The sequence below is a fragment of the Syngnathoides biaculeatus genome, chromosome 4, assembly GCF_019802595.1.
Source record: "Syngnathoides biaculeatus isolate LvHL_M chromosome 4, ASM1980259v1, whole genome shotgun sequence".
Taxonomy (NCBI): domain Eukaryota; kingdom Metazoa; phylum Chordata; class Actinopteri; order Syngnathiformes; family Syngnathidae; genus Syngnathoides; species Syngnathoides biaculeatus.
The window spans coordinates 1661562-1686619 of record NC_084643.1 but is presented as its reverse complement, the minus strand read 5'-3'; the positions used below and the strand labels follow the sequence as shown (position 1 = coordinate 1686619).

At 44.6% G+C, this 25058-nt stretch overlaps 2 protein-coding genes across 3 annotated transcripts in view; one reads left to right on the top strand and one right to left on the bottom strand.

The window, feature by feature from the left end:
• The window catches only part of si:dkeyp-14d3.1 (transmembrane protein 132C), a 144336-nt gene that overhangs the window by 2023 nt on the left and 117255 nt on the right, over positions 1 to 25058 (top strand). Inside the window, exon 2 of the mRNA XM_061816667.1 lies at positions 22361 to 23252. Within this exon, the coding sequence (XP_061672651.1) occupies positions 22361 to 23252 (892 nt within the window). The remainder of the gene's footprint in view (positions 1 to 22360; positions 23253 to 25058) is intronic.
• Positions 1 to 25058, bottom strand: part of asb6 (ankyrin repeat and SOCS box containing 6) — an 82079-nt gene that overhangs the window by 15911 nt on the left and 41110 nt on the right. The window lies entirely within an intron of this gene.

The window sequence follows — 25058 nt, the reverse complement described above, 5'->3', positions numbered from 1 at the left end:
GAATATTTCAGTCCTCACAGGCGAAGACTTTGATATGACAGCCGCGATATGACGCGGCTGACTCAGTGTTTATTAATGATATTTGCCGTAGTCCGAGGCCTCCTCAGCAACTGCAAACTATGATCCTAATTGACGCGTCGTGCCCGAAAGCTGCAGGGCGCCGTTTCTCACGAGATGACGATGACAATTGAGAACGTTATCTTCGGGTGGTCGAGCGGCAAATCCGTACGACCAAAATGTCCGCGCGCCATCCAGCAGCAATCGGGGAGGGCGATCGTCCGGTATCGCACTTCAACTTTGACCGTTTGTTTTGGAAAATGTGACAGTGAGCGTGAAAACATCTGACAGTGAAACGAGACTTTGCTGTTTGTGAAAACACTGGAAGATTACCAAAAAAAAAAGGTTCATCTCTTCAATTTAGTAGAAGGTTCCAGTGAGACTCGGCGGGATTTCCTCAGAGAAATATCCAATCTCGTGTCAATTCGTCTTATCCGGGAGCTTAACAAGATCCGGAAGGGGATCAAGAAAGGATATGCGTCATTCGACATTTCTAAGTACTCGGTGCGCATCCCACGCTGTCGGCCCTCGCACATCTGGATGCGGCGTTTCCTTTAAGATTTTCCAGTAGACGCCAGCAGTTTATGTAGCCGCGGCGCAAGGTTTTCATCCCTGGGTGTCCAAAATAAACAACCTCAGTGGGCCTGTACCTCTTCTGAACAACTACTGCAGGCTCCGTGGAAAAAAAAAAAATCTGAAATGATGAAGTAGCTCATATAAAATGACGTTTCTATTTTATTTGTTGTCAAAACACTTTAACAAATTGCTAAAAGAAGACAATTCTTAGAAATGCACAAATCAGTTTTAATTGGTCATATCAGCCGTAAAACCTACAAGGCAGTTGACGTATCAAGATGTTGAAGGTTGTTGTCTTGAGGTGGACTTGCACCAAGTATGAGAACAATTTTTCAGTTTTTCATTTTTGGCAAGATTGTCTTGCAGGGATGTTTTATGTGCTTTCGTGTGTGGCACATGAGACTTGTGAAGGAAGGTCATGATTAGAAGAGGGAGATGTTCCATCCCCCCCAGAGATGAGTTTGGCACGCCGACGGTGTTGTTTGCAGCGAATCCTCATTCGGAGGGGAAAAAAATGGCAGCGGCGCCGTCGTACTGGGCCGTTTGGGCTGCAGTTCGCTGTGGGATAAGAGGAAGGAACTTTGACTTGTCACACACAAACGTGCAATTAGGCAGGAAGTCAGAGTGATGGGGACGTGCAGGCAGGTGCCTCGCTCTGAGGGCGTCATAGCAGTCTCACCAGCAACCAACCCGTCATCGCATTCCTTAGCTCGTACGCGTCTGTCGTCGTCGTACCAGGAGTGACGGTCTACAATGTGTATGCGGCTCAATGATGTTCTCAACTTGCCAAAGCGAGTCATTGCAGATGAGCCGCCGCCACCCGTGCACGATTCCAAGGCCTTGCCGCGAAACGTCCGTCACCTTAATGATTTTCTGAAACACGACGAGTGGGTGGACACTTAGCTCAAGCTCGTGTGGCCGTCCTTATCTCTCAAGTGGGAAGCTGACAGCGTTGCTTGCCATTCATTGAGTCCAATGAAGTCTTTTTTTTTTTCTCATGTAAATTCATATGTGATCATTACAAAGTGCCGTATTTGCGCCAAGTCCATTTGCCCGATGGTAATTGGGTCTTTATTACAGCCTTGACCTCCAATCCCATTGAATTAAATTTCATAAAGGGAGGGAAATTAGGGTCGGCACGGTGGAGCAGCTGGTAAAGCGTTGGCCTCACATTTCTGAGGTCCTGGGTTCAATCCGGACCCCCCTGTGTGGAGTTTGCATGTTCTCCCCGTGCAAGCGTGGGTTTTCTCGGGGCACTCCGGTTTCCTCCCATATCCCCAAAACATACAACATTGATTGGACACTCTAAATTGCCCCAAGGTGTGATTGTGAGTGCGGTTGTTTATCTCCAAGTTCCCTGTGATTGACTGGCGACTAGCTCTGGGTGTACCCCGCCTCCTGCCGGTTGACAGCTGGGATGGGCTCCGCCACTCTCTGCGACCCTCGTGAGGATAAGCGGCAAAGAAAACAGATGGATGGATGTTGAGTTCCTTTACAATCTTGTAGAGTCTTTTGTGCAAAGGCTTCTATCCTACTGCCATCCATCAAGATCCAATGATCTCATCAACAAACAAACCATAATTAAAACCTAAAACATTTTTATTCTAAAATTGTTTCCTCCTTTTGTGTTCTTCACTCTATGATCATTGGTTAATAAAAATATTTTTTATTATATAATATTTTTTATTGTCACATTGCAGCATTTTTTCATGCAGTCATTTTTGGTTTTAAAAAAAACTTTTTATCCTACCTAGTTGGAAAGCCAATCAAATAAATTAAACTCTAGAGCATAGCAAGTCTTTATTGTTTACAACAAACGTAAATTATTGTCAGGGACTACATCAACATAAAACATAAGTGGGCCTTCATATTCATACTGCAAGTTATTTCCCCCTCACAGGCGGTTGTATGAGAACAGAAATACAATTTTGCAAAAAGCAAACAAGAAATATGTCATAATGCAGCACTGTTTTATACCATCAAAAATAATAACTACAATAATAAATATTATTGAGTGTGGCGCAACGCCGGCGGGTGCGAGCACCAACTCACATGTGACCCTAAGAAGGAGGAAATATGGATGCGTGGATATTGTGGTTATATCGTGCTGTGGTGTCATTTTTTTCCCTCTCCCCACGGCAACATCTGGAATTTGGATTTGAACGAGCCCGGAGATCAGGTCGAACCAAACCTTGCTTGGATGTGTGCAGGGCTGTCGCACTCGATCACAGACATTCGAGGCGAATGCATGAGAGCCAAACAAGTGACAGCTATTCATATTGTCAAGGCTCATTGACTTGTCGAGTGCATGCTAGAACGGTGCTCGTGGGCCTCTTTGTTACTCAAAATGCTGTGCTAATGCACCACAATCTGGATTTGAAAAATAAAATATGCTTTCATCTTCTCGTAGTGGCTGAACATTATGCTTTTAAAAAAAAAAAAAAAAAAAAACATCTAGTCAAGGTGTACACCCTGAAGTGGTTGCCAGCCAATCGCAGGGCACATGGAGACAGACAACAGTCACACTCGCAATCAAACCTACGGGCAATTTAGAGTTTCCAATGAATGTATCTTTTTGGGAAGTGGGAGGAAACCAGGGTTCACACAGGCGGGGCTGGGATTTGAACCCCGGTCCTCAGAGCTGTGAGGCCAACGCTCTAAACACTTGCCTCACCGTGCCGCGAAGAGATTTTCATCGAGTAGAAATATAAAATGTTGCTCTATCGATTTGTTAGCTTTGGTTTGCTTCTGCTTAAAATTTCCAAATTGATTTGATTCCTGGCGGCACGGTGGTTCAGCTGGTAAAGCGTTGGCCTCGCAGTTCTGAGGTCCCTGGTTCAATCCCAACCCGCCTGTGCGGAGTTTGCATGTTCTCCCCGTGCCTGCGTGGGTTTCCTCCAGGCACTCCGGTTTCCTCCCAAACCTAAAAACATGCATTCATTGGGGTCTCTAAATTGCCCCTCGGTGTGATTGTGAGTGTGGCTGTTTGTCTCTATGTGCCCTGCGATTGGCTGGCAAGGGTGTACCCCGCCTCCTGCCCGTTGACAGCCGGGATAGGCTCCAGCACTCCCCGTGAACCTAGTGAGGATAAGCGGCAAAGAAAATGGATGGATAGATTTGATTCCTCTCTCGGGTCATGTGCAATTCTGTTCTAGTTTAAAAAATGAGAAATTCTTCCAAATATGACCTCCAAGCGTTCTTCCCACATCCCAAAGACACGCATTACTTGAAGGCTAAATTGCCAGTAGGTGTGAACGAGAGTGCGAATGGTTGTTTGTTCTTATGTGCCAAGCAATTGGCTGGCGACCACTTCGGGGTGTACACCGCCTCCTGCCTGGATATAGCATATTGATTGGTGTAATTGGAACGCAAGTGCATTATTGTACGTGCGTGTGTCCCTGTTTAGCCTCGAGATGATAACCAGCAACTAATCAGTGTGATGGGATGCTAATGCCCCCCCTCGGACTGTCATCAGTCAAATGTTAGCCTGGCAGGCGTGGCTCGAATTTAATGAGCTGCCTTCCCACACGGCGTGAATGTATTTATTGGCACGCACAACACCCCTAAAATAATAGCAATAAAATAAATAAAAAATAAAATAATTAAAAAAAAAAATATATATATATATGTAAAATAAAAAAATACAAAATAAATATAATTCTAAAGCAGCCCATGAAATACAAAAACAATGTATTCCCTCCCAAAATGTCAGACACCAAACCAAATTTGCTGTTCATGCAAATATTTTACTGCAGTCATGTGAAGTATATTTGATTGGTGCAAAAAGTACAATTGTAATTTTTTTTTGGGGCCCAAAAAGTTTTTTTTTTTTTTAGATTGTTTTGCTTGTTTTTCTATTGATTACTTACATCATAATAATCCTGGTAATATTGATGTCTCCGTGGCGATTCCAAGCACCTCGTTGCGTCCAATCACATCGCTCTGACGTCATACCGATGCTTATAAATTTGTTTGTAGAGGTCATACTTGTATTTGGGGGTAATTGGGGCATTTTTTTCTTCTATGATTGTTACGTTAGTGTTTATTTAGTTTTTATCTGATGTAGTCTTCCAATATTTTCCCTGGCTCACGGACGGTATTACAAACTTCTTCTTACATTCAACGTTCAGCCTCATGTATCCATCCATCCATTTTCTATGCCGCTTATCCTGACGAGGGTCGCGGGGAGTGCTGGAGCCTAGAGTGTCCAATTAATGTTGCATGTTTTTTGGGATGTGGGAGGAAACCGGAGTGCCCGGAGGAAACCCACGCAGGCACGGGGGAAATGTGCAAACTCCACACAGGTGGGTCCGGGATCGAACCCCGGGACCTTAGAACTGCAAGGCTAACGCATTCCCAGCTGCTCCACCGTGCCGCCCATCCTCATTTACTGTACATTTTATTTTTGGCACTCGAGCTGCCCAGAGTCTCCCAGATCTGCCGACGAGGGGCACTTGCATTCAGATTCATCGAGTCACAATATTGTCAGCGTTTGAAGCGTGACTCAGTGGCAGTTTGGTGCGCAGCGCCGTCATCCAGGCCAGCGGGGGCGGAGGGGCGGGGGGCCCGCGTTGGTCACTGCTTGTTCCGACCCAATATCGTCTCATGCCGATGCCCTTCCGCTCTCCCAGAGGGCTTTAATAATGCTCACAAGTTGGATAGTCACAACGGGCTGAATGGAAGTGACACAAATAGAAATAAAGATCGTTGACTTAAGTTGGGGAAAAAAAGAGAAAACCTAATATGATAGACCAATGTTTTAGTCATTCAAGACAAGTTATTAAATGGATTATAGGTGATGAGTTGAACTTTAGTTGGCTACAGCAGGCGGGTTCAGTTATCTCAGCACTCATTATAACCACAACAATTGCTCCTGTAGTTTGTTTGCAGAGGCAGTAACACACTGTTGGGTATCATTTTAGCAGATGTTTTTTTTATTTTTCATTTGTTTACAATTACCCCAACAAGATCACTTGTCTTGCACATATGGGCCTAGATTTAATATCTTTTGTCCTCCTTAAACACTGCTGCTGCAGATCATTTGGCAATAATAAGGCAGATCTTGATGTGGTTCTCTCAGAGGACGTGAAAACTGTTCCCACGTGCAAGACAAGTGCAAAAAAAAAAAAAAAAAGCTTCCTAAAAGCGATTCTTTGGCCCGCTGAGCTTCTTGCGATTCATATTGCCGTCTCTTTTCATGCTGTTCCTGCTCATTCTCGGAGAAAGCAGAATTGGACTTGTAATAAGATATTTAGCCACTGTAGCAACTTCTGAAAGTCAGGCTGATGTAATCTACTCGTGATCCAGAATTTCAAATTTTATTTAGCGAAGGCTAATTTAGCCTGAAAGAGTTAAGGGACTGCAGCGATTTTGTCATCTTACACCGTCCACATGCTCGACTTCTTTCACAAATTATATTTTCTCCCGGCTTTCATGGATTAACACGAGCGTGATATATATTGCTTTGACGTAGGGGCACAAGCGCTAAGTAGGCATGATTCTTTCAGCAATAACCGTGCCAAGGACAGAGAGCAGCGAAAAGGATAAAGGACATGTAAAATTGCTAAGCTTGTCACTTGCTGTACTTATCTAGTCTTGTTGCAGATGGGAGCGAGCGGGTTTATTTAAAAACTTCTTAATCTGACCTCTCAGGAAGCCTGCAAATATGCTCGAGGCAGAAATGTCGGTTTAAGTTTATGAATGGCGGCAAGGTGGACGACTGGTTAGAGCGTCTGCCTCACGATTCTGGGGTCTGGGGTTCAACTCCCGGGCCATCCTGTGTGGAGTTTGCACGTGTTCTCCCTGTGCCTGCGTGGCTTTTCTCCCGGTGCTCTGGTTTCCTTCCCCATCCCAAAATCGTGCACGCAAAGTGAACTGATGACTGTCAATTGCCCGTAGGTGTGAATGGTTGTTTATGTGTGCCCTGCAATTGGCTGGCAACCAGTCAAGGATTTACCCAGCTTCCTGCCCGAAGACAGCCGGGAAAGGCTCCAGCACTCCTCCAACCCTTGTGAGGATAGGCGGCTTACATAATGGATGGATGGAAGTTTTTGAATCTCAAGATGAGGGGAAATTTATGGGTCAGATACCAGATAAGTTGACTGTGAGCGCAACAGTCTTAGAATACAATTTTCTTGAACCAATGCTGAGTTTGAGTAAGGCAAAGATCCTGGTATAGAGCTCGTGCACCTACGTCAGTGAAGTCACGTGATTGGCCATATTGTCGGTCTAACAGAGCATTCTTCAATGCTCAGTCGGTTGGCAGACGGCACAAAAATGTCTTATAGCACGACGCCCAGAGTTTTGTCCGATACCGTTAAACATTTAGAAGGTGATAATAAACTAAGGTAGGTGGAAAAACAAGAGACACTTGGCATAGAGGACCAATACTTAGTGCCGAAGTCGATGTTTTCGCCGATAAGAAATTGGACTGTTAACCTGCTTCTACTAGTCTTGGACAACTGGATCTATACATGTATCTGATGAGTAAGCCGTTGAGATTTACACAGAAGACTTTGAAAGCATAGAAAAGTTTGGATGCATACAAATACTTCCTTGCTGGATCTGTTCTCACTCAATCCCACATACTGATGGAGCCACTCGGATTTTTTTCAACACAAATACCAATATTTAAATAAATGATCCCTGGTTTTACAAAAACTTGCATTCATTAACTATGATGGGGGAAAAAAAAAAAGACAGCGAGTCGGCTCCTCCATATACAGAAGCGCATTGCGGCCACACAAACTTCGGTAAACCTCTTCGTGACAGACGTTTTTTTAGATATGGATTGTTCTCAAATGAATCCAATGTGTATTTAAAAAAGAAAAACCGCTGGGATAGGTTTCAGCCCACTAACACGGAAGCGTGTTGCAGCAACACGTTAACTAACGTAAACGTCACTATGACTGACGATTTATTTTCTTTTTTTAAACACGCATTGGACTCATTTGAGAACAATACATATTTAAAAAAAAAACAAAAAAAAACATCGTATTTCGGGGAGAGGTTTACTGAAGTTTAACATGTGGCCGCAACACGCTTCCATGTATATTGGAGACTCCCTGTTTTTTTTTTTTTTTTTTTTTTTTATAAACACATTGTTCTCAAATGAGCCAACCTGGCATTATAAATACTTCTTGGGAATTTTGTGTATATTGTGCTCCGGTTCAATGTCCCCCACACCGTCGAGTAGCTCTTTTTGACCGGCAATATGGCGCTGTGAAATTGGTGACATCACGTGCACGAGCTCTATAGGATCCAGAAACACTGATCTATGTCACTCATAACCTGCTCAGTCGCAAATGCAACATAAGTACAGTAATATTCAAAGGTCATGTATCTTCACACATTTCAAAAACATGTTTCTTAGAGTAAATAGCTGTCCACCTGGCAAACGCTCCACGCTGTGCCTGAAGTCATCTCCGATTGGCTCTGCTTAGCTGCGATCCTAATGAGGGCCAGCGGTATAGAAAATTGAAAAATGGATGTGCACGGACACCCGAGGAACCGCTGAGGCTCAATTGTGCTGGAAACTGATGGAGCAGCAGTGTCACTGCTCATCGTAAAGCGAGTTTTACAGGGCCTTGGAATGAGAGAAGAAAAAAAATGTGCCAAATCCAAGAACACTTTCCTAACTGTCAAGCAGGCTGACGGTAGCATTGTGCTTTTGGGCTGCGGCGATGTTGCTCGCCGCAAGGTTGACTGAACAATGAAAAACGAGGACTGTGAACAGCAAAATCCCATGAATAATTGACACTCCCCTCAAAGTGATTAGAACGGCCTATATTAAATTCATATTTATACCACAAACTGTGATTGAAAAAGAAACCTTGGAACCCTTGCAAAGAGCCTCAAAATATCGCCTTAAAAATACAGCGCAGTAAACAAAGTTCAGCGACATGCACATACAGAACGTGGGGTACCTCTGCGTCAACAATTTTGATATTTTAAGCACAGGAGCTATAATGATCATGCCGATGATCCTGAGGTGGATTTGTAAGCAGAGGTTGCCGAAGATGGCCAGCACTTTGGTGTTTACCGAGCTGAAACCCCCCGGTGACCACGAGAATAGCCCCTCGGCTATTCAACAGAGCTGTTGATACGGATGATGCTGGTTTCGATGCTGCGTCTGGTTCCTCAATCCTCTACCTCTTATCTGAGGTCCAGTCGCGGGGTCATTAGATTTCGCAGGTATACCCAGACTTCCTTCTCTCCAGCCACTTCATCCAAATCTTCCGGGGTTATCCCGAAGCATTCCCAGGCCTGCCGAGAAATATAGTCTCAACCACGTCCTGGGTCATCCCTGGGTTCTCCTACCGGTGGGACGTGCCCGAGAACACCTCGCCAGGGAAGCGTTCGTGAGGCATCCGGATTAGAAGCTCCAGCCACCTGATGTGGCTCCACTCAATCCGGAGGAGCAAAGGCTTGATTCCAGTGGGCGGGTTCCTATCCCTCAAAAATATATTGAAATAGTTGAATTTGGGGCGGCACGGTGGGGTCAGCTGGAAAGCATTGGCTTCACAGTTCTGAGGTTCCGGGTTCAATCCCGGACCCGCCTGTGTGGAGTTTTTGCATGTTCTCCCCGTGCCTGTGTGGGTGTTCTCCGGGCACTTCGGTTTCCTCCCACATCCCAAAAACATGCTACACTGGACACTCTAAATTGCCCCTAGGTGTGATTATGAGTGCAACTATTTGTCTCGATGTGCTCTTCGATTGGCTGGCAACCAGTTCAGGGTGTACCCCGCATCCTGCCCGATGACTGCTGAGATAGGCTTCAGCACTCCCCGTGACCCTCGTGAGGATAAGTGGCAAAGAAAATGGATGGATGGACTTGGTTAATTATCAGTTATTTGATATGAATGCTAAAATCTGATGAACACAGGATTCCATTTCTCATGTTCCTTCTTCATATAGTAAAATGCTGTGGAAATCTTAATTTTGATGATAATGAATCATCTGGCTCAAAGTTTATTACATTATAGAAGGCGACTATAAAACTTTCATTTTTTTCCCCACTTGCTTCTTGCTTGAAAAAAAGCAGTTGTGACATTCTTTGTTTTTTTTTGGTGAGAAGGTTTTGCCTTTTTCCATTTAATCAATTAAAAAAAAAAGTCCTTTTACTTCAGTGGTAATGTAGCCCTTTTGTGCCAAAAAGAAGCCCACAGAGGCGGGACTCAAACACCGCTGTGGTTTGATAGTGGAAAGCAGCACGATCCAAAATGATTGACCGCCTGCACGTACTCCCATCTTCAGAAGTTAATTGAAATACTCCAGATTTTCTTTATTTATTGCAGCAGTAACACCCACTTGCTTGTCAGTCTTTAAATTGACTGAATTGACTGATTTTTATTGATTGTCATTTAACTGCTTGCTCAGCCAAATGTTTACGATCTCCTCGCCGTATCACACTGTTAGCTTCTAGCACAGTGAAGAGTACTTCAATGCAGTCACTCACACAAATCTATACAGTCGAGCACGAAAAATCACACGCGTAAAATTTTTTACGAGGAGAAAAAATAGATATTGAAAGACGTCACTTATTTTGTGTAGTATTGACATTAATTGACACATTTATTTAATAAACGTTAACTAAACAAGCCTGCTCCTAAACAATCGGTATTCACTCGGAAACAGGAAATGGAAGTTAACTGTACTGACCATGTTCGGAAGTGATGCTCAACGCGCATGTTCCGAGCTGTTTCACGTACTGCGAGCCCATTTACGTCGAAAGTCGTCAACATAATGAGCCATGTCAAAGGAAATTCAAATTCTAACGGTCATTTTCCCGCCGCGTTATCTTGAAGTTCAAAACTTTTCCCCTCTATATGCTTTAGTAAAATATAGATCATCTACTGCTTGCTTTCATCAATGGATTGACAATAGATACTGCCGTAAATTACGATAGATTTTAACAATACATCATAATTCACGATTTGCTACAATGTATCCCGAGCTTGTTGCCACTCACTCCGATTATGTTGAACTAAACTTTCAGCATTGCGAGTTTTGACCGTTCGTGTTTATTCCTTGACAGGCCAGAACATTGAGCTAAAGTTTGTCAGATGAAGAATTTTTATTGATGAAAATGTTTGAATACCATTTTAAATCATGTTCTACTAATATCAGTTGAAATTGGAAATGATCATTTGAGTTTGAAATTTTTGCTTTCTATTTTAGTTATGTATTTGTTTATTTTATTTTTAATTTACAGTTATGTTACATTAATACAGTAAAATACTTTAAGGTCTTGAGATTCCATCCCTAATCACACCCGCAACTTTATCTGCGAGCATGACTGACCACACCCGTACATTTTTCCAAATGTGAGTGACTGCAAGTGAATTTACAGTTTAGGCCAGCCAAAACCACACCAGATTTGTTTGCCATCATGAGTTTGCAAATTGGGGGTTGAATATAATACACCAAAGTCGTCGTGAAACTCAATGAAATAATGATAGCGACAAGGAAGGGGCTACATTTTCCAAATGCCGTCCCGGTAATTTTTCAAGCAATCGGCGTTTTTCTGTGCACACCGCAGGCAGTGAAGTTTGTGCAACTGCATTTTTATTGCACATTTTACAATCCTCTGTTTAATTTATAAAGCAAGCTGTGTCAAAGCCATACAGGCAGACATATTTTACACCGGGAAGTACTTTAACCTGGGCCGAATGACTCCGCCGGCGCAATAAAACGACGATAAGGGATAGACGATAACGCGCTGTCACGGCGTAATATTTACTGTTTCGCACAGCAAAGAAATGATGGAGAGTGCGCAATATCGGGAGACGCGGCAGAGAAGGTTGGCAGTTTGTGATTGTCAGAAAGAAAACCAGATTACTGCACAGCACACGCACTTGAACCGTCCACCCCCCCAAAATGAATATTCCAAATGGTTTGTCTTCCGCTGTGGATTTTCATATAATAGAGCATGAGTGATGGTCTTGCGCCGCGTACTTTTCAAAGGGAAAAAAAAAAAACAAAAAACCCCAGCCTGTATTGGCCAACAGGGATCATTTAATATGGGTAGCTTTCAACCCCGTGTCTTATTTGCACAGCAAGACATTCGCGAGGGCGCATCATTGGGAGACGATGCATCTCCCTTCCCTGCTTGTTTTTGCAATCGCACGTTAGTTTTTCCCAGAAAAATTGTGATGCGTCGGTTAGGCCTGCTGAGAATTAACTCTGACAGAGGGTTTTCTATTCTTCCTGCGGAGTAGCATGAAATGATGATCATCGTCCATTTCCATGGGAGTTACCCCCCCCCCCCCCCACCACCGCAAACAAATAAAGCTTTTCTTTTTTCCCCCTTTTTCTTTTCCGGAGAAGGAGGACTGCTACTAACGACTTAAGCCGGATGGTAAGCTACTGTCAATCACAGAATGAAAGTTCCTCTTGGCAGCTGGACTGGATGAAAGTAGGGGGGGACAAAAAAAAAACCCAGTAGTGTCCCTTGTTGCGGGCTGGAGATGTTTTTATTTGTCACTGTTGCGTGAAACCTCCCCAACATTTCCTGTGATTTCATCTCGCTAAGAAGCACTTATCTGTCTTTGCTGTACTATCTTTGGATCTCTCATCAATAGAAGTAGAACACTTATTTTGGAAGTTAGCGTCTGCCGTCAAATGCTTTAGCTGTGACATTCTGTGCAAACAAATAGTCCGGAGGTTGTGTGCACACGCCGAATAGGCGAAGCGAAATAAGATCACCGAGATTGTGGAAGCGAAAGACGGGAGTGTTCAATGACAGAACACCTGTGACGGGCAGACCTTAATAGCTAAAAGAAACAGTAGCTAAGTCCATATTTTTTCCTCCTCAGAGAATCAGAATTGACTAAATGTGTAAAGGGTTCATGATGAAACTAACGAGCACATCTGCCTCACAGTTCAGAGGTCGCGGGTTTGACTTCAGGCTCTAGCCTTGCTAGGTGGAGTTTGCGTGTTCTTCTTGTGCTTGTGAGGGCTTTCTCCAGGTATTCTGGCCTCCCGATTTCCCAAAACATGCGCGTTAGGTCAATTGAAGATGAAATTCGAGTGTAACTATTTGCCTATGTGTGCCACATCCCATGTGTGTGACGGTCTGAGCGCTCCCGGTGCTGCAAAGTCTTTTTTTGAGTAATATGCATTCTGAAACATCCCCGCCATGCTTCAACATGTGCCATTCGACAACTTGTCGCCGAGTGTTCATGTTCGCTATGGACGTCTCAGAAAGATGAACACCGCGTACGTACATGTGTGTGTATACTTTCGTTTTAAGGTTAGGTTAGGGCAGTGGTTCCCAAAGTGGGGTCCACGGACCCCCAGGGGGTGAGGGGGTGAAAAACATCTTTCCAGGGGGTCCGTGACGTGAAGACGAAAAAAACAAAATTGTCTGGAAGCGAATCATGATGTGAGAATTGCCCTTTCCAGTGTTGAACCACGTTGATTTACTTATTGTGCAAAAATAAAAAGCAAGAGCACGTGAGTCACTAAAATTGAGTATTTCTTTGTACCAGAATGAAATAGCTGTGTCCAGCACTACATGATTGGCGAAAGTTGAGGTTGGGGGTCCGGGAGCTTTTTGAACGACTCACCGGGGGGTCCGGCCCAGGTTGACTTTGGAAACCACTGGGTTAGGGTTAGGTTATAACATGTTAGCTCCCTCTTTGTAGAAGAAGGGAAAATGTTAGACCGGGAGAGTTCCCAGTAAGAGTCTGGTACGTACCCAGAGTTCCGCTATTAGTAACGAATGCGCATTCATCACAAGGAGACTTTTCAGCACGGGGGAGCGCTGAGACCGTCACACCGGCATCCTTTATCCTTTTTCGCTCTGTCACAGTCCTAAACCGTCATCAGCAACAACGATTGACAAACGGTTGAGCTCGCTTAATCTGAATGTCATGATTTGGCACAGTTTCAACAACATTTCCCTCACGGTGATGAACTATTGAGGTGGCTTAGCTGGGAAAGCGCTGGCCTCACAGTTCTGAGGTCCCAGGTTCAATCCCGGGCCCGCCTGTGTGGAGTTAGCATGTTCTCCCCGTGCCTGCGTGGGTTTTCTCCGGTTTCCTCCCACATCCCAAAAAATGCAACATTAATTGGACACTCTAATTTTCCCCTAGGTGTGGTTGGGAGTGCGACTGTTTGTCTTTATGTACCCGGCGATTGTCTGGCAACCAGTTCAGGGTGTAGCCTGCCTCCAGCCCATTGGCAGCTGGGATAGGCTCCAGTACTCCCCGCGACCCTTGTGAGGATATACGGTTAAAAAAATGGATGGATAATCTTGATCTTTACATGACATGCTAAAGGGATGTAATCCTCACGTATAAACCGTTTTAAGGAATTCTCGTATTTCCTTTTGGGATTTGTGCCCTCGTCCTTTCTTCGCACAAGTCTCTTAATGTTAAAGTTCGCTCACAAAGAGGCCAGATGACGTCTTGCAACTGCCGCTTTAATTCATCATGGTTTAAAAACAAAGTTGTGCAATCGAGGCGCGTGTAGGGACGTCAAGATTTAATTCCAGGGCACAGTTAATGTTTTGGAGTCCGGTCCATCCGCAGGAATACTGATGCGTCCACAGATATTTGCTTGTCTCAAGCGTGGAGGGCCGAATACATTCAGCACTTTTGGCCCGCAGCCACGTGGGCACGGCGGCTCAAAGGATGCGTTGTTCTCAGGTTGCTCTGGGCTTTTGCCTCCGACTCTGCCGTTCACTGTGGCGATGACGCCGTTCCGGGCGTATTGCGGCACCTGGAGGTTTTCCTCCGAAAAGCCTCGACGACGGCCCCCCGCTGACCATAACAGTGATACAATTTCTCTGTCCCCCCGCCATCCAACTCTCTCCAAATAGGCCAGCGGCTCAGTGTTGCAGTATTTACCCTTCATTGGTCGATACGCTTTAATCCCCGAGATGATGCTTTCTCTCATGAACTCAAAATAGCTCTTCCTCCCCCATGAGAAGCCGAAGACCCATTAGTCTTTATTAGCTCTTAGCATCGTAAATGCGGCCATCCATTAGGGGGGAAGGCAACAAACACCCCCAGCAGTTTTCTTCGTGGCCTCCAAACACACACACAAACACACGTCTGAACGTTGATCAGGGGCAATAAGTGCACATTTAATTCTGGTCATGTCAGAGATTAGGAAGCACGTTTTCCTTTGAAAACTCCTCATGATGGCGTTACACCCCCCCCCCACTCCCCTCCCCTCCCCTCCCCTCCCCGGTATCATATACTTATCAGCCAACTTCTATTTGCCTGAATGATTCTTTTTCTATGGAGGCTGGCAAGGAGTAATACAATACTGTGTCATTGTATTGATCCCTCCCCCCACTCCTCTTTTCTTGAATTTCTCAGCTACACAAAAGCATAAATCATCCCCAAATGATACCTGAAGGAAATATTGTATTTATTATTCTTGACGCGCAGTCAGAAATTCAATAGCCCTTATTAATTGAACACGGTGAGAAATACGATGCAGGTGATTCGATGGGACGAGAGGACTTTCCCTCATCCGTCACGTTTAAGACTTCGGTTGTCATGACAAATGGAAGGGTAATTGTTTGTTCGGTAAGCTACGGTCAGACAATCGAGACAAACAAAAGAAAAAAAAAAAAACTCGAGTTTTGATCATCATTGGAAAGTGAAGATAATTCAATAAACGTGCTGATTCGTGTTTATTTTCCGAGCATTTTCTCTTCTAAGTCTTGACACGTGTGATGAAGCAGAAATTGACCGGCCGGCCCAGCCAGACCGCTATTCCGCTGTGTCCCCCGATAGTATTTTACAAGTGGGAAGGAGAAACCGGGCCCTTGTTTCCCCGGTGACCTTTCATAGTCAGATGTTGTCTTACTTTGCTTTTTGCTCCGCTGGTCCCATTTCAACTCGACAAATCGCCAGCCGTGCAGTTCCCAAGAGGTGGCTTAAGTAAGTCCAGATGAGACTTCAGGGTCCGACATGAAACCCTTTTGAGTGGTGGCCCTATGGTGTCACCATAGCCGCTCACCACCGTAACTGGCTTCGTGTATTCATGATATAATACACAAAGTTTCAATGATTAGTCATACACAGACAGATTCATAACTTCTTCATAAGAATCAGGTTTTAGAAAAGCCCCTGTTTGAATCGCTTTGGGTAACTAATTCATTTTGGCTTTATCTGTATTCCATCAATCCATCAATTTTCTTCGCCACTTATCCCCACAAGGGTCACGGGGAGTGCTGGAGCCTATCCCAGCTGTCAACGGGCAGGAGGCAGGGTACACCCTGAACTGGTTGCCAGGCAAATGCAGGGCACAGGGAGAACATGCAAACTCCACACAGGCGGTGGCCGGGATTGAACAAGGGACATCAGAACTGTGAAGCCAAGACTTTACCAACTGAGCCACCGTGCCGCCAGGAATCAAATCAATTTGGAAATTTCTACCAGCTAAGTCGAGTCAAAAAAAGATGCTTAATGAAATTATGACATGGGATAATTTATCTTGGAAGCATGGTGGAGCAGCTGGTAAAGCATTGGCCTCACAGTTCTGAGGACCCGGGTTCAATCCCAGCCCTCCCTGTCTGGAGTTTGCATGTTCTCCCCGTGCCTGCGTGGGTTTTCTCTGGGCACTCCGGTTTCCTCCCAAATCCCAAAAACATGCAGCATTAATTGGACACTCTAAATTGCCCCTAGGTGTGATTGTGAGTGTGACTGTCTCTATGTGGCTTGCGATTGGCTGGCGACCAGTTCAGGGATAGGGGAGCTGGGATCGTGAGGATAAGCGGCAAAGAAAATGGATGGATGGATAATTTATCTGTCTGCAGTCGCCTTGACAGTGGAAGTCAATAAGATTTAAAGAAAAAAAGAAGAGGCACGTATTATTATTATTATTATTATGGTTGAAGATTGAGGATCGTTAACCCGCCACAGCCACCTCCCCCAGCTCTTCCGAGGCTTTCCCAAGCGTTCTTCAACGTAACCTGGGTCGTCCCAGGGATTTCCTTCCTTCCTGTTGGACGTGCCCGGGAAACCTCACCAGGGACACGTTCTGGAGGCATCCGAATCAGATGTCGCAGCCACCTCATCTGGCTCCTCTCGATGCGGAGGAGCAGCGGCTCGACACTGAGCCCCTCCCGGATGACCGAGCTTCTAACCCGTTTTCTACGGGAGAGCACGGACACCCTGCGGCGGAAACAAATTGCGGCCGCTTGTATGCAAGATTTTGTTCTTTTCGGTCACGACTCGCAGCTCGTGAGCATAGGCGAGGGTAGGAACATAGATGGATCAGTAAATAGAGCGCTTCGGCCCTCGTCTTAGCTAATTCTTCACAACAACAGAGCGAAACAAAGTCCGCATTACTCCAGACGTTGCACCAATCCGCCCGTCGATATCCGGTTCCATTCTTCCCTCACTCGTGAAAAAGACAGATATTTGAACTCCTCCTTTTTCAATGTGGTCAGCAGATATGATTTTCTATAAACTGTAGAATTGGGGTGGGAGTCCTTTTAGATTAACAAGAAAAGGGAATGATAAGATGCTAACATTTGATTTCTTTTTTTCTGGCTCAGCATTTTGCGAGCGATTCTACAATTAAATTCTATAAGAGAGGTTAATTTAATTATGCATGTTGTGGATTACAATTTGTATGCTGAATAAGATATTTTTCTCTCTTTTGTCTCCATTTCCATCCTCCTATGTTGCTATTATTTCACCCCTTCTTTGTTTAAGCAATAGGAATAGCAAATGTGGTATCTTCCAACATGTATAATTAATACAACAGTTTCCAACTGTTGCCGTAATCATTCCGAAATCCATCATGTAGAGTTTCTCTTAGATTACGTTTTTTGTGATGGAAATATTTATTTTTCATCTTTTGTAGCCCTTGCTAGATAATTTGTTGAACCGCGATCACTTGGAACACTGATTATAGGTATAGTTTTGATATCATCACATAGAAGTTGTGGTTGCAAAGTGCTCTGTTATTGAAATTTGTATTTTTCAGCTGTCACCACAAACTACATTCATTTGAGGTTATTTATTATTTTCAGTGTATATTATTTACAAGTAGCGGCAGTAGTCTCAGTCTTTTTTTTTTCTTTTTTTCTTCTCCCAGAAACGAGGTTTGCTTCTGCTGAAAGGAGCTGAAATGGCTTCCAATTCCAGTTTTGTGATTTGTGTAGTACGTGCGGTGCTACACACGGAAAGGACTATATTTACACCTCAATTCATGTTCCTGAACTGAGGACTTTTTTTTTTTTGGGGGGGGGGGGGGGTTGAAGGATGAATTACGGATGGTTTAGAGCAGACCTGAGCATTTTGTATCGTTTATTACTGATTTGAAGCAATATCAAATATAGGAGAGCAATGTGATTCGAACTGATTACATGTTTTTGAAATTTCCTCATCTTCTTTGAATGAAGTTGAATCGACTGTGCTTGTGCACAAGATTGTTTTTTTTTCTTCCTTATAATTCACAAAGAAAGCATTTGACTTCACAATGGGTCGGCTCAGCAGTTTGACCAAAGTATTACATTCCTGAATACGCTCCACACACATTTCTTCAAAAACTCCTCGAGTTGCCACCATGCTGTAATTTGAAGTAGTTTGGAGGGTGATTCATCTTGTCTGGATCATCATCATCTCCCACCCCCCCACTGGTGTCATTATTAGAGTATTATCACAGCGCCCCTTCAGAGCTTAAAGAAAATGCTCCGCCCCTCTGAGAATTTCATTACTGTCGCGATAATGTTTTTTGATCTCATGCTGAAAAGCGGATATTCTGATTACTGCAGATTACCTGCTTTGAAAAAGGTAACTGTTTGATTTTGATCCAAAAATAAAAGTTCTGCCAAAGAGGTGACATTCCATGTCCCTAGAGCTAGTTTCTGTGGCCGGAGATCGGATCGCCAAGGTCACTGCCCAGCTCACATTGCACCCGACCCCTATGGCCCCTCTCACAGGTGGTGAGCCCATGGGAAAGGGGACCCGTGGTACCCTTTTGGGCTGTGCCCGCCCGAGCCCCATGGGTGCAGGTGCTCGCCTTCGAGTCCCACCTCCAGCCCTGGCTCCAGAGGGAGGCCCCGGTGACCCGCGTCTGGGCAAGGGAAACCAAGATCCAATGTTTGTAGTCATCATAGGGGTTTGGGAGTCGTACTTTGTCTGATCCCTCACCTAGGACCTGTTTGCCATGGGTGACCCCTCCGGCGGGGCATGAAGCCCCAGACCACTTAGCTCCTAGGATCATCGGGACACACAAACCCCCCCACCACGATAAGGTGACGTAGCGTGGCCGTAAGCCTAGCGCTTGCTGCACTATGCTCCAGAAATTAATGTTTCATAATAGACCCCAGGTATGCCCATCATTTCTATATGCTGCAATCCATACCTGCTGTTTTGTTTACTTGGCGTGTGCGCACACAAAGAGATTACATCTGCTGTGAAGACAATAAATTGCGGCAAAGGCAGTGAGGTCTCGATTCCAGGGGGCTTTTGCTTTGACTTGAAGGCTCAGACATAAGTGTAGCACTGTTGTTACCCTGGGACGCCGAGACAAGTCTTTGTTCCCGTCCGGGTTTGCACATTTGTTAGCAATGTAACGTAACGCCTACAACAACGCTTCTTGTCAACAAACACCTCCAACCTGCTGTTTGTGTGTTCCCATGTTGCTCCAATCTCATTTTCCCCTCAAAGGCAGTCTGGATCTGAAGCAATGAGGTGATGGTGCTCGTCGGAACATCGCGACATCTGGGTTTAAGGTCAATGGCTGCATTTTGTCACGGCGTACAATTACAGCGGTGATCAGTGGAAATAAATCACGTGGTAGATAGCGAGTGCGCGCTGCAAGAGGATAATCACGGAGCAAATTGGGCAAAATGCATTTGACCTTTTCTGATGTATGATGTACAGCTTCTCAACCAGGAGAATCTTTTTTTGAACCGCAGAAAACATGGGACTTTCAGTCAATATCGAACTTCCATTCACAGGGTTCACACTCAGTATGACCCAAAAAGTTTAAGGGCTTTTTAGGGGCATTCTTAGGGGCTGACACGAAAAATTTAGGGCCATCGTGGGAAATCATGAGTAAGGAAAAAAGACTCACCCAATGGTGCCATCAACCGTTCTTGGTTCATCATATGTTCCAGTATCTCAGTACCTGTGACAGTGATCACCTGTCGCCCCTTGTGGTAGTTCTCATTGATATGACCATTGTCAACGTCTTCACATAACAGTCTACAGAAAAACAGATTCTAACTACAATTGCAACTATACACACAAATGTCTTCTACTGATGTCTGTCTCAGCACCCCTACTCTAGCTCCTTGAGCCTACCCAGTGCCTCCTCTATTTGTTGCTGCAGAGGTGCCAAAGTGGCTCTCTTGTCCTTTGCTCTGCCTCTGAGTGCATTGGCCTCGGTGATAAACCTTAGATTCCTCTTTTCTTCTGCCTCCTCACACAGCCTGTCACCCTTCTCAATAAGCGTAGATATGCCAGTCTCTATTCTGGCTTTTTTGGCTTTGAAGCAGTAAAGATGAAAAGTGGGCAGCGATGCCAAATGTAGCCAGGTACGAAGTCTTCCTTTCCCCAAAGTGGTAGTTTTTAGCAATGTCACTGTCTGGGAACATGACTGCAAACACTTTCGAATTATTTTCACAAGATTTGTAACTGTAATGGCTGCAGATCACTTTTAATGTCCACACGATCTCTGCCTTTAACGAGTCTGTCTTCGTGTATTGAACTACGTTCATAAAGCCTGACTTTTGGCTGGTTGAAGTCCATGGCTGGACAACTGTAGGTGCGCATGCACTGCTAGTACCACTGCCTGAAGTTGATGCTTCACTATCTTGACATTTTAGAAACAGATTCATACCAACGGAAGATGAGAGAGTCTTCGCCAAATCACCGTGTCTCCTGTTTTTCCGGTGCGACTCCAGCGCTTTGACGCCCATCTTTTCAAGCTGGTAACTCTGCTTGCACAGGTGGCAGTAAAACATGTGCCGATCTTTTGGATCTCGACGAACCCAGCTCCCAAACTCCTTACTTTCAACCCAAGCTTCTTGAAAAATGCACTTCCCCGTGATACAAGTTGGATCGATGAAAGAACTACGCTACGTCGTGACGAAGACGAAGTGAAATGCCGACTCATGGAAACAAACAATGGAATATCGACAAGATGGCGACTAGTTCTCAACACGGTGACTTCTGTTGACAATTTCTGGCTATTCTGGACGCCAGACAGATCGCTATTTTTTTTTAAATAAAAAATAAATTTTTGGGAGGGGGGGAATTTTGGCGGTAGAGGTCTTCCCTTTGATATTTTTTAATTTAAGGCCTTTTTAGGGGCTTGACCGGTTTTTGCAGATTTTTAAGGAATTTTCGGAGCCCCTAAATGCACCTTCGAAAATTTAGGGTTTTTTAGGGACTTTTAGGGCCACGTGCGAACCCTGATTCAACTTTTGGTTCAGTAGAAAATATTTTCGTTTATTAAACTTGTTTTCCGGAAAGTAAAGGATAGTTTTGGTGTTGAACACATATACAATGTATCCATCCATCCATTTTCTGAGCCGTTAATCCTCACGAGGGTCGCAGACGTGCTTGACCCAATCCAGGAGGCGGGGTTACACTTTGAACTGGTTGCCAGACAATCGCAGGGCACAGAGACAGAAAACAGTCGGACTCACAATACATGTTTTGTGGATGTGGGAGGAAACCGGAGTACGCGAAGAAAACGCCCCAAAAAACATGCAAACTCCACACAGGTGGGACAAGGGTTTGAACCTCAGTCGTCAGAACTCTGAGGCCAACGCTTTAACCAGTTGCTTCACCATGCCACTATATAAGTTCTAGGGTCCAATTGATCCACTTTATATTTCCATTCTCTTGGTGACTTTAGGGACGAAACACAGCTGTACCACATTTGAACATTTTAGCCTCTCTCTCTGTCGAACGCGCCACAGCCATTACTGAAAATATTCTCAGAGGCTGCAGTTCCGGTCCGGGTACTTTCTGGATATGTTCCATTTACAGCTGGGTTCCCACACTGGCGGCCCATGGGCCATTTGCGGCCCGTAAGATGATATTTTGTGGCCCCCATGTTAATATGAAAATGTAATGTTCGTGTTGCCCTCAAGTTTTATAGGATTGATATACTTCTGCACTGTTGTGTGTGGAGGTGAAGAATCCAGCAATGACAGTTGGATATTTGGCTTTCGGTGGCGTGACATTGACCAGGCTTGATGCAGGCAGCGAAACATTTTTCAATGACTGGAAGTTACAGGAGGATTTCCACAGACAGTTTTATTGGTGGTTTTTCACACAGCTTCCCTGATTACCTTATTTTATGTTAAAAAAACAAAAGACGTAAAAGACTGATTTTCTAATTCAAGTTGCACATGTGTGGATGCGTGTCTCAGCCAGACTCAAGGTAAATTGAGTTTGAGACCCCTGATTTACAGTCATCACTAAATGTCATTAAAGTGTTATAAAATAATGTGGCAAAAATACATAGCTTCAATTTTGTCCAGGAATGGTTCAACTTTGCTAAAATATATGTAAACAAAGAGGAACAATTTCTACTCGTTCAATTTTGTACATTAGTCAAAAACCTGCTGTTCCATTTTTTTTTTTGAGTATCTGTCATTAAACCTCTCTTGAGACCTGTGTTAACCTAAAAATGTAATAAAAAAAAAGTTTTGCATCATCTCCATGCGCAACATGCCGTCGCTCATAGCGAGCTCAGCACGGCTTTGGCTCAACTTGTCTCTTCTTTCCTGCAGTGGCCGACAGCCGAGTGGTAGAAGGATTGCAAAGATATACGTCCATCCCCACATATCTACCTGTCACCTACCAGCTGCTCAACACCGACTTGGCGTTCTTCCTAAAGGAAAGCAACCAAGACATCATGAGGAACTCGAGCCTGATGTCACGCACAGAGTCTTTCTTCATCTACCAGGCCAGGAGTTTGCCCTCAGTCAACTCCAGCTATGGGCCCCTCTCCGTGGAGCAGACAATCCCTTTAGAACTCCTCCAGAGTCCGGGATCCTTTCCTGCCTCTTCACTTTTTACGGTTAACTGGAAGGTTCAGACTTTCATCATGAATAGCAAGATTTACCTGGCCAAGCCCAAAGTTCAGGTCCTGTTTTACATTGCAGGCAGGGACTGGGATGACTACAGCGCCATCGACAAGCTCCCCTGTGTGCACATGTTTGCCTTTCACGAGACGCAAGAGGTGCACGGCAGCTGCCAGCTGAAGGGCGACCTGGGGCTTTGCGTGGCCGAACTGGAGCCTTTGGCCGGCTGGTTCAGCCCCCCAAGTGTGGTGCCGGGACGCCAAAGGAACCTAGAAATATCTGAGGGCACCCCGGTGGAGCTCTACTACATTTTGCAATCCACGGAGGGAGGAGGAGAGTGTCATTCTGAGGAGGCCAAGAACGAAAACTTCCTGCGCTCAAGCCAGGAAGGGCTTTTTGGTTCCTATACTTCCACGCCTCTGAGAAGGATCGGCGGTGTGAGGCTCTACCAGAATCCCAGTCCACTCCAACTGGCTGAACACAGATTGGATCGTAACTTCATGGTTTTGGTGCCCGCCACCCCAGTGAGTCAGAGAGAAACCGTCTCAGCCTATGTCACCGTGTCAGCCACTTCTTCTGTGGAGATGTTCACTCTCAGGTAAGGATCAACCTTTTGGGGATTATGAAGTATTTTACTTCCTCAGTTCTCTAATTCTTTCACACAGGTGTGAGTTATATTTACGCCTGTCGTACGTCACAATGGACCTTTCCGAGCTGCCAATCACTCGTACAATAATAGCCAATCAGACAGCCGCATTGTCTTAACCCCTGGCTTGACGCCCCTCTCGCCGGATTGTCAGTCGAGTGCGTGCGCTTTGAAAAGTTAATGTTACGAACAAAATGGTCCTCAGATGCGCTCGAGGAACGTGCAATTCTGATGAAAGATATCCGCGTAGTTTACAAAGGGCCTGGTTGATTCGTTTTCCAAAGCTTAAAATACAGTTGACGAAGTGTCTACGATGGGTTAAGCCTCGCGGAAGAGCGCACGTACAACTAAATGTGAACAATAATCAATAAACACAAGGCTGTGTGTTTGAAGATAAGTGAGGGAGAAGAATCTTCTCTGAGTTTGAATTCATTATTAATCAGTGCTTTATACATTGCAGGAGAACAAATTTCACTCTGTTAGTGTATCGCTGACCTGCTGAATGAAGTGTGTAATGTTTTATGCGTTTTTGAGATTTGGGTTAGTGACACGTAAATGTGTGATATCATGCAAGAGAAATGCCCATTTGTCCATTTGGATCACATCAGACCTTTAAGACAGAGCACTGGGTTCCATTACGAGTCGAGTCAAATGAATACACCCACTCACTTATAAAGACTACAATGATATTATTCGTGATCTTTCCAAGTAAAAAGTATTCACCCCTGCTTTACACGCGCAGTACGATTCCACTATTTTATCCTGTCGGATTTCAATATGAAGTTTGTGAGGCAGGCGCCAAACTTTTTTGCATCGATTGCCAACGTTTCGCTGTAACCCTGACATTGCGTCCTGCTTCGTCCAAAATCTTAATTCCGTGTACATATCCTTGCGTGGAATAGTTGAGACCTCTGTCGAACTCTCTTGGACAAGTCTGGCGCATTTGGCAAAAAAACATATCACAATGTTACCAGGAATACGCGATAGAGAATCCACTTCAAACCTGTTCTGTTACGTCGCCATTTTTGAAGACTGTGGGAGATGGCAACTGTCGCTAAGGGCGGCGGAGCTGAAGATCTCCAGTCGGAAACGTCAATTGAGACAAAATTAAGTAAAACACAAATAAATTTTCAGATCGGCTGTGTGGCTCGTCAGAAGACAATTATACATTTGTGATGTCAATAAATTGTAAGTGATGAAATATAGAATCTTTCCATCGGTGGACTAAACATCTTTTTATACCTGTAGTCACTGTTATTGCATCTGTAAATATCAGCACAGATTGCTTTAATCAGTTTTGTTTGGGGTGATCAAAACTGAGTTGATAGTAGGAGGTCATTAGAGCCAGAGTAATTAAAGTGCAAATTTTGTATTAAATGTTTTCTATGTAACTTGCCCAAAACCAAACGGTGTTCCGGCTTCCCATCGTTTCAATTAAATGCAAACCCCTGAAATGAAATAAAAAAAAGGTTGGCGGGTTGCGTCCTGGATACGGCTACACGGGGGGCAGGATAATTGCAGGGCACAGAACTGTCAGAATGATCCGGGTAATTAACATGTGATGGAAATGAGGACCTCATTAATTAAAATACATGTCCATTAGTGTAATGACTGAATGTGATTTTAATCACACTAAGATGAGAAGATTTAAAAACCCGGGGAGGAGACGCTGCTGCGAGGGGTCAAGCCAATTTGTTACCCTACAGAAAGATAAACAAGCCGTACCTTTTCGCTTTGCTTGGTAAATTAAAATTAATA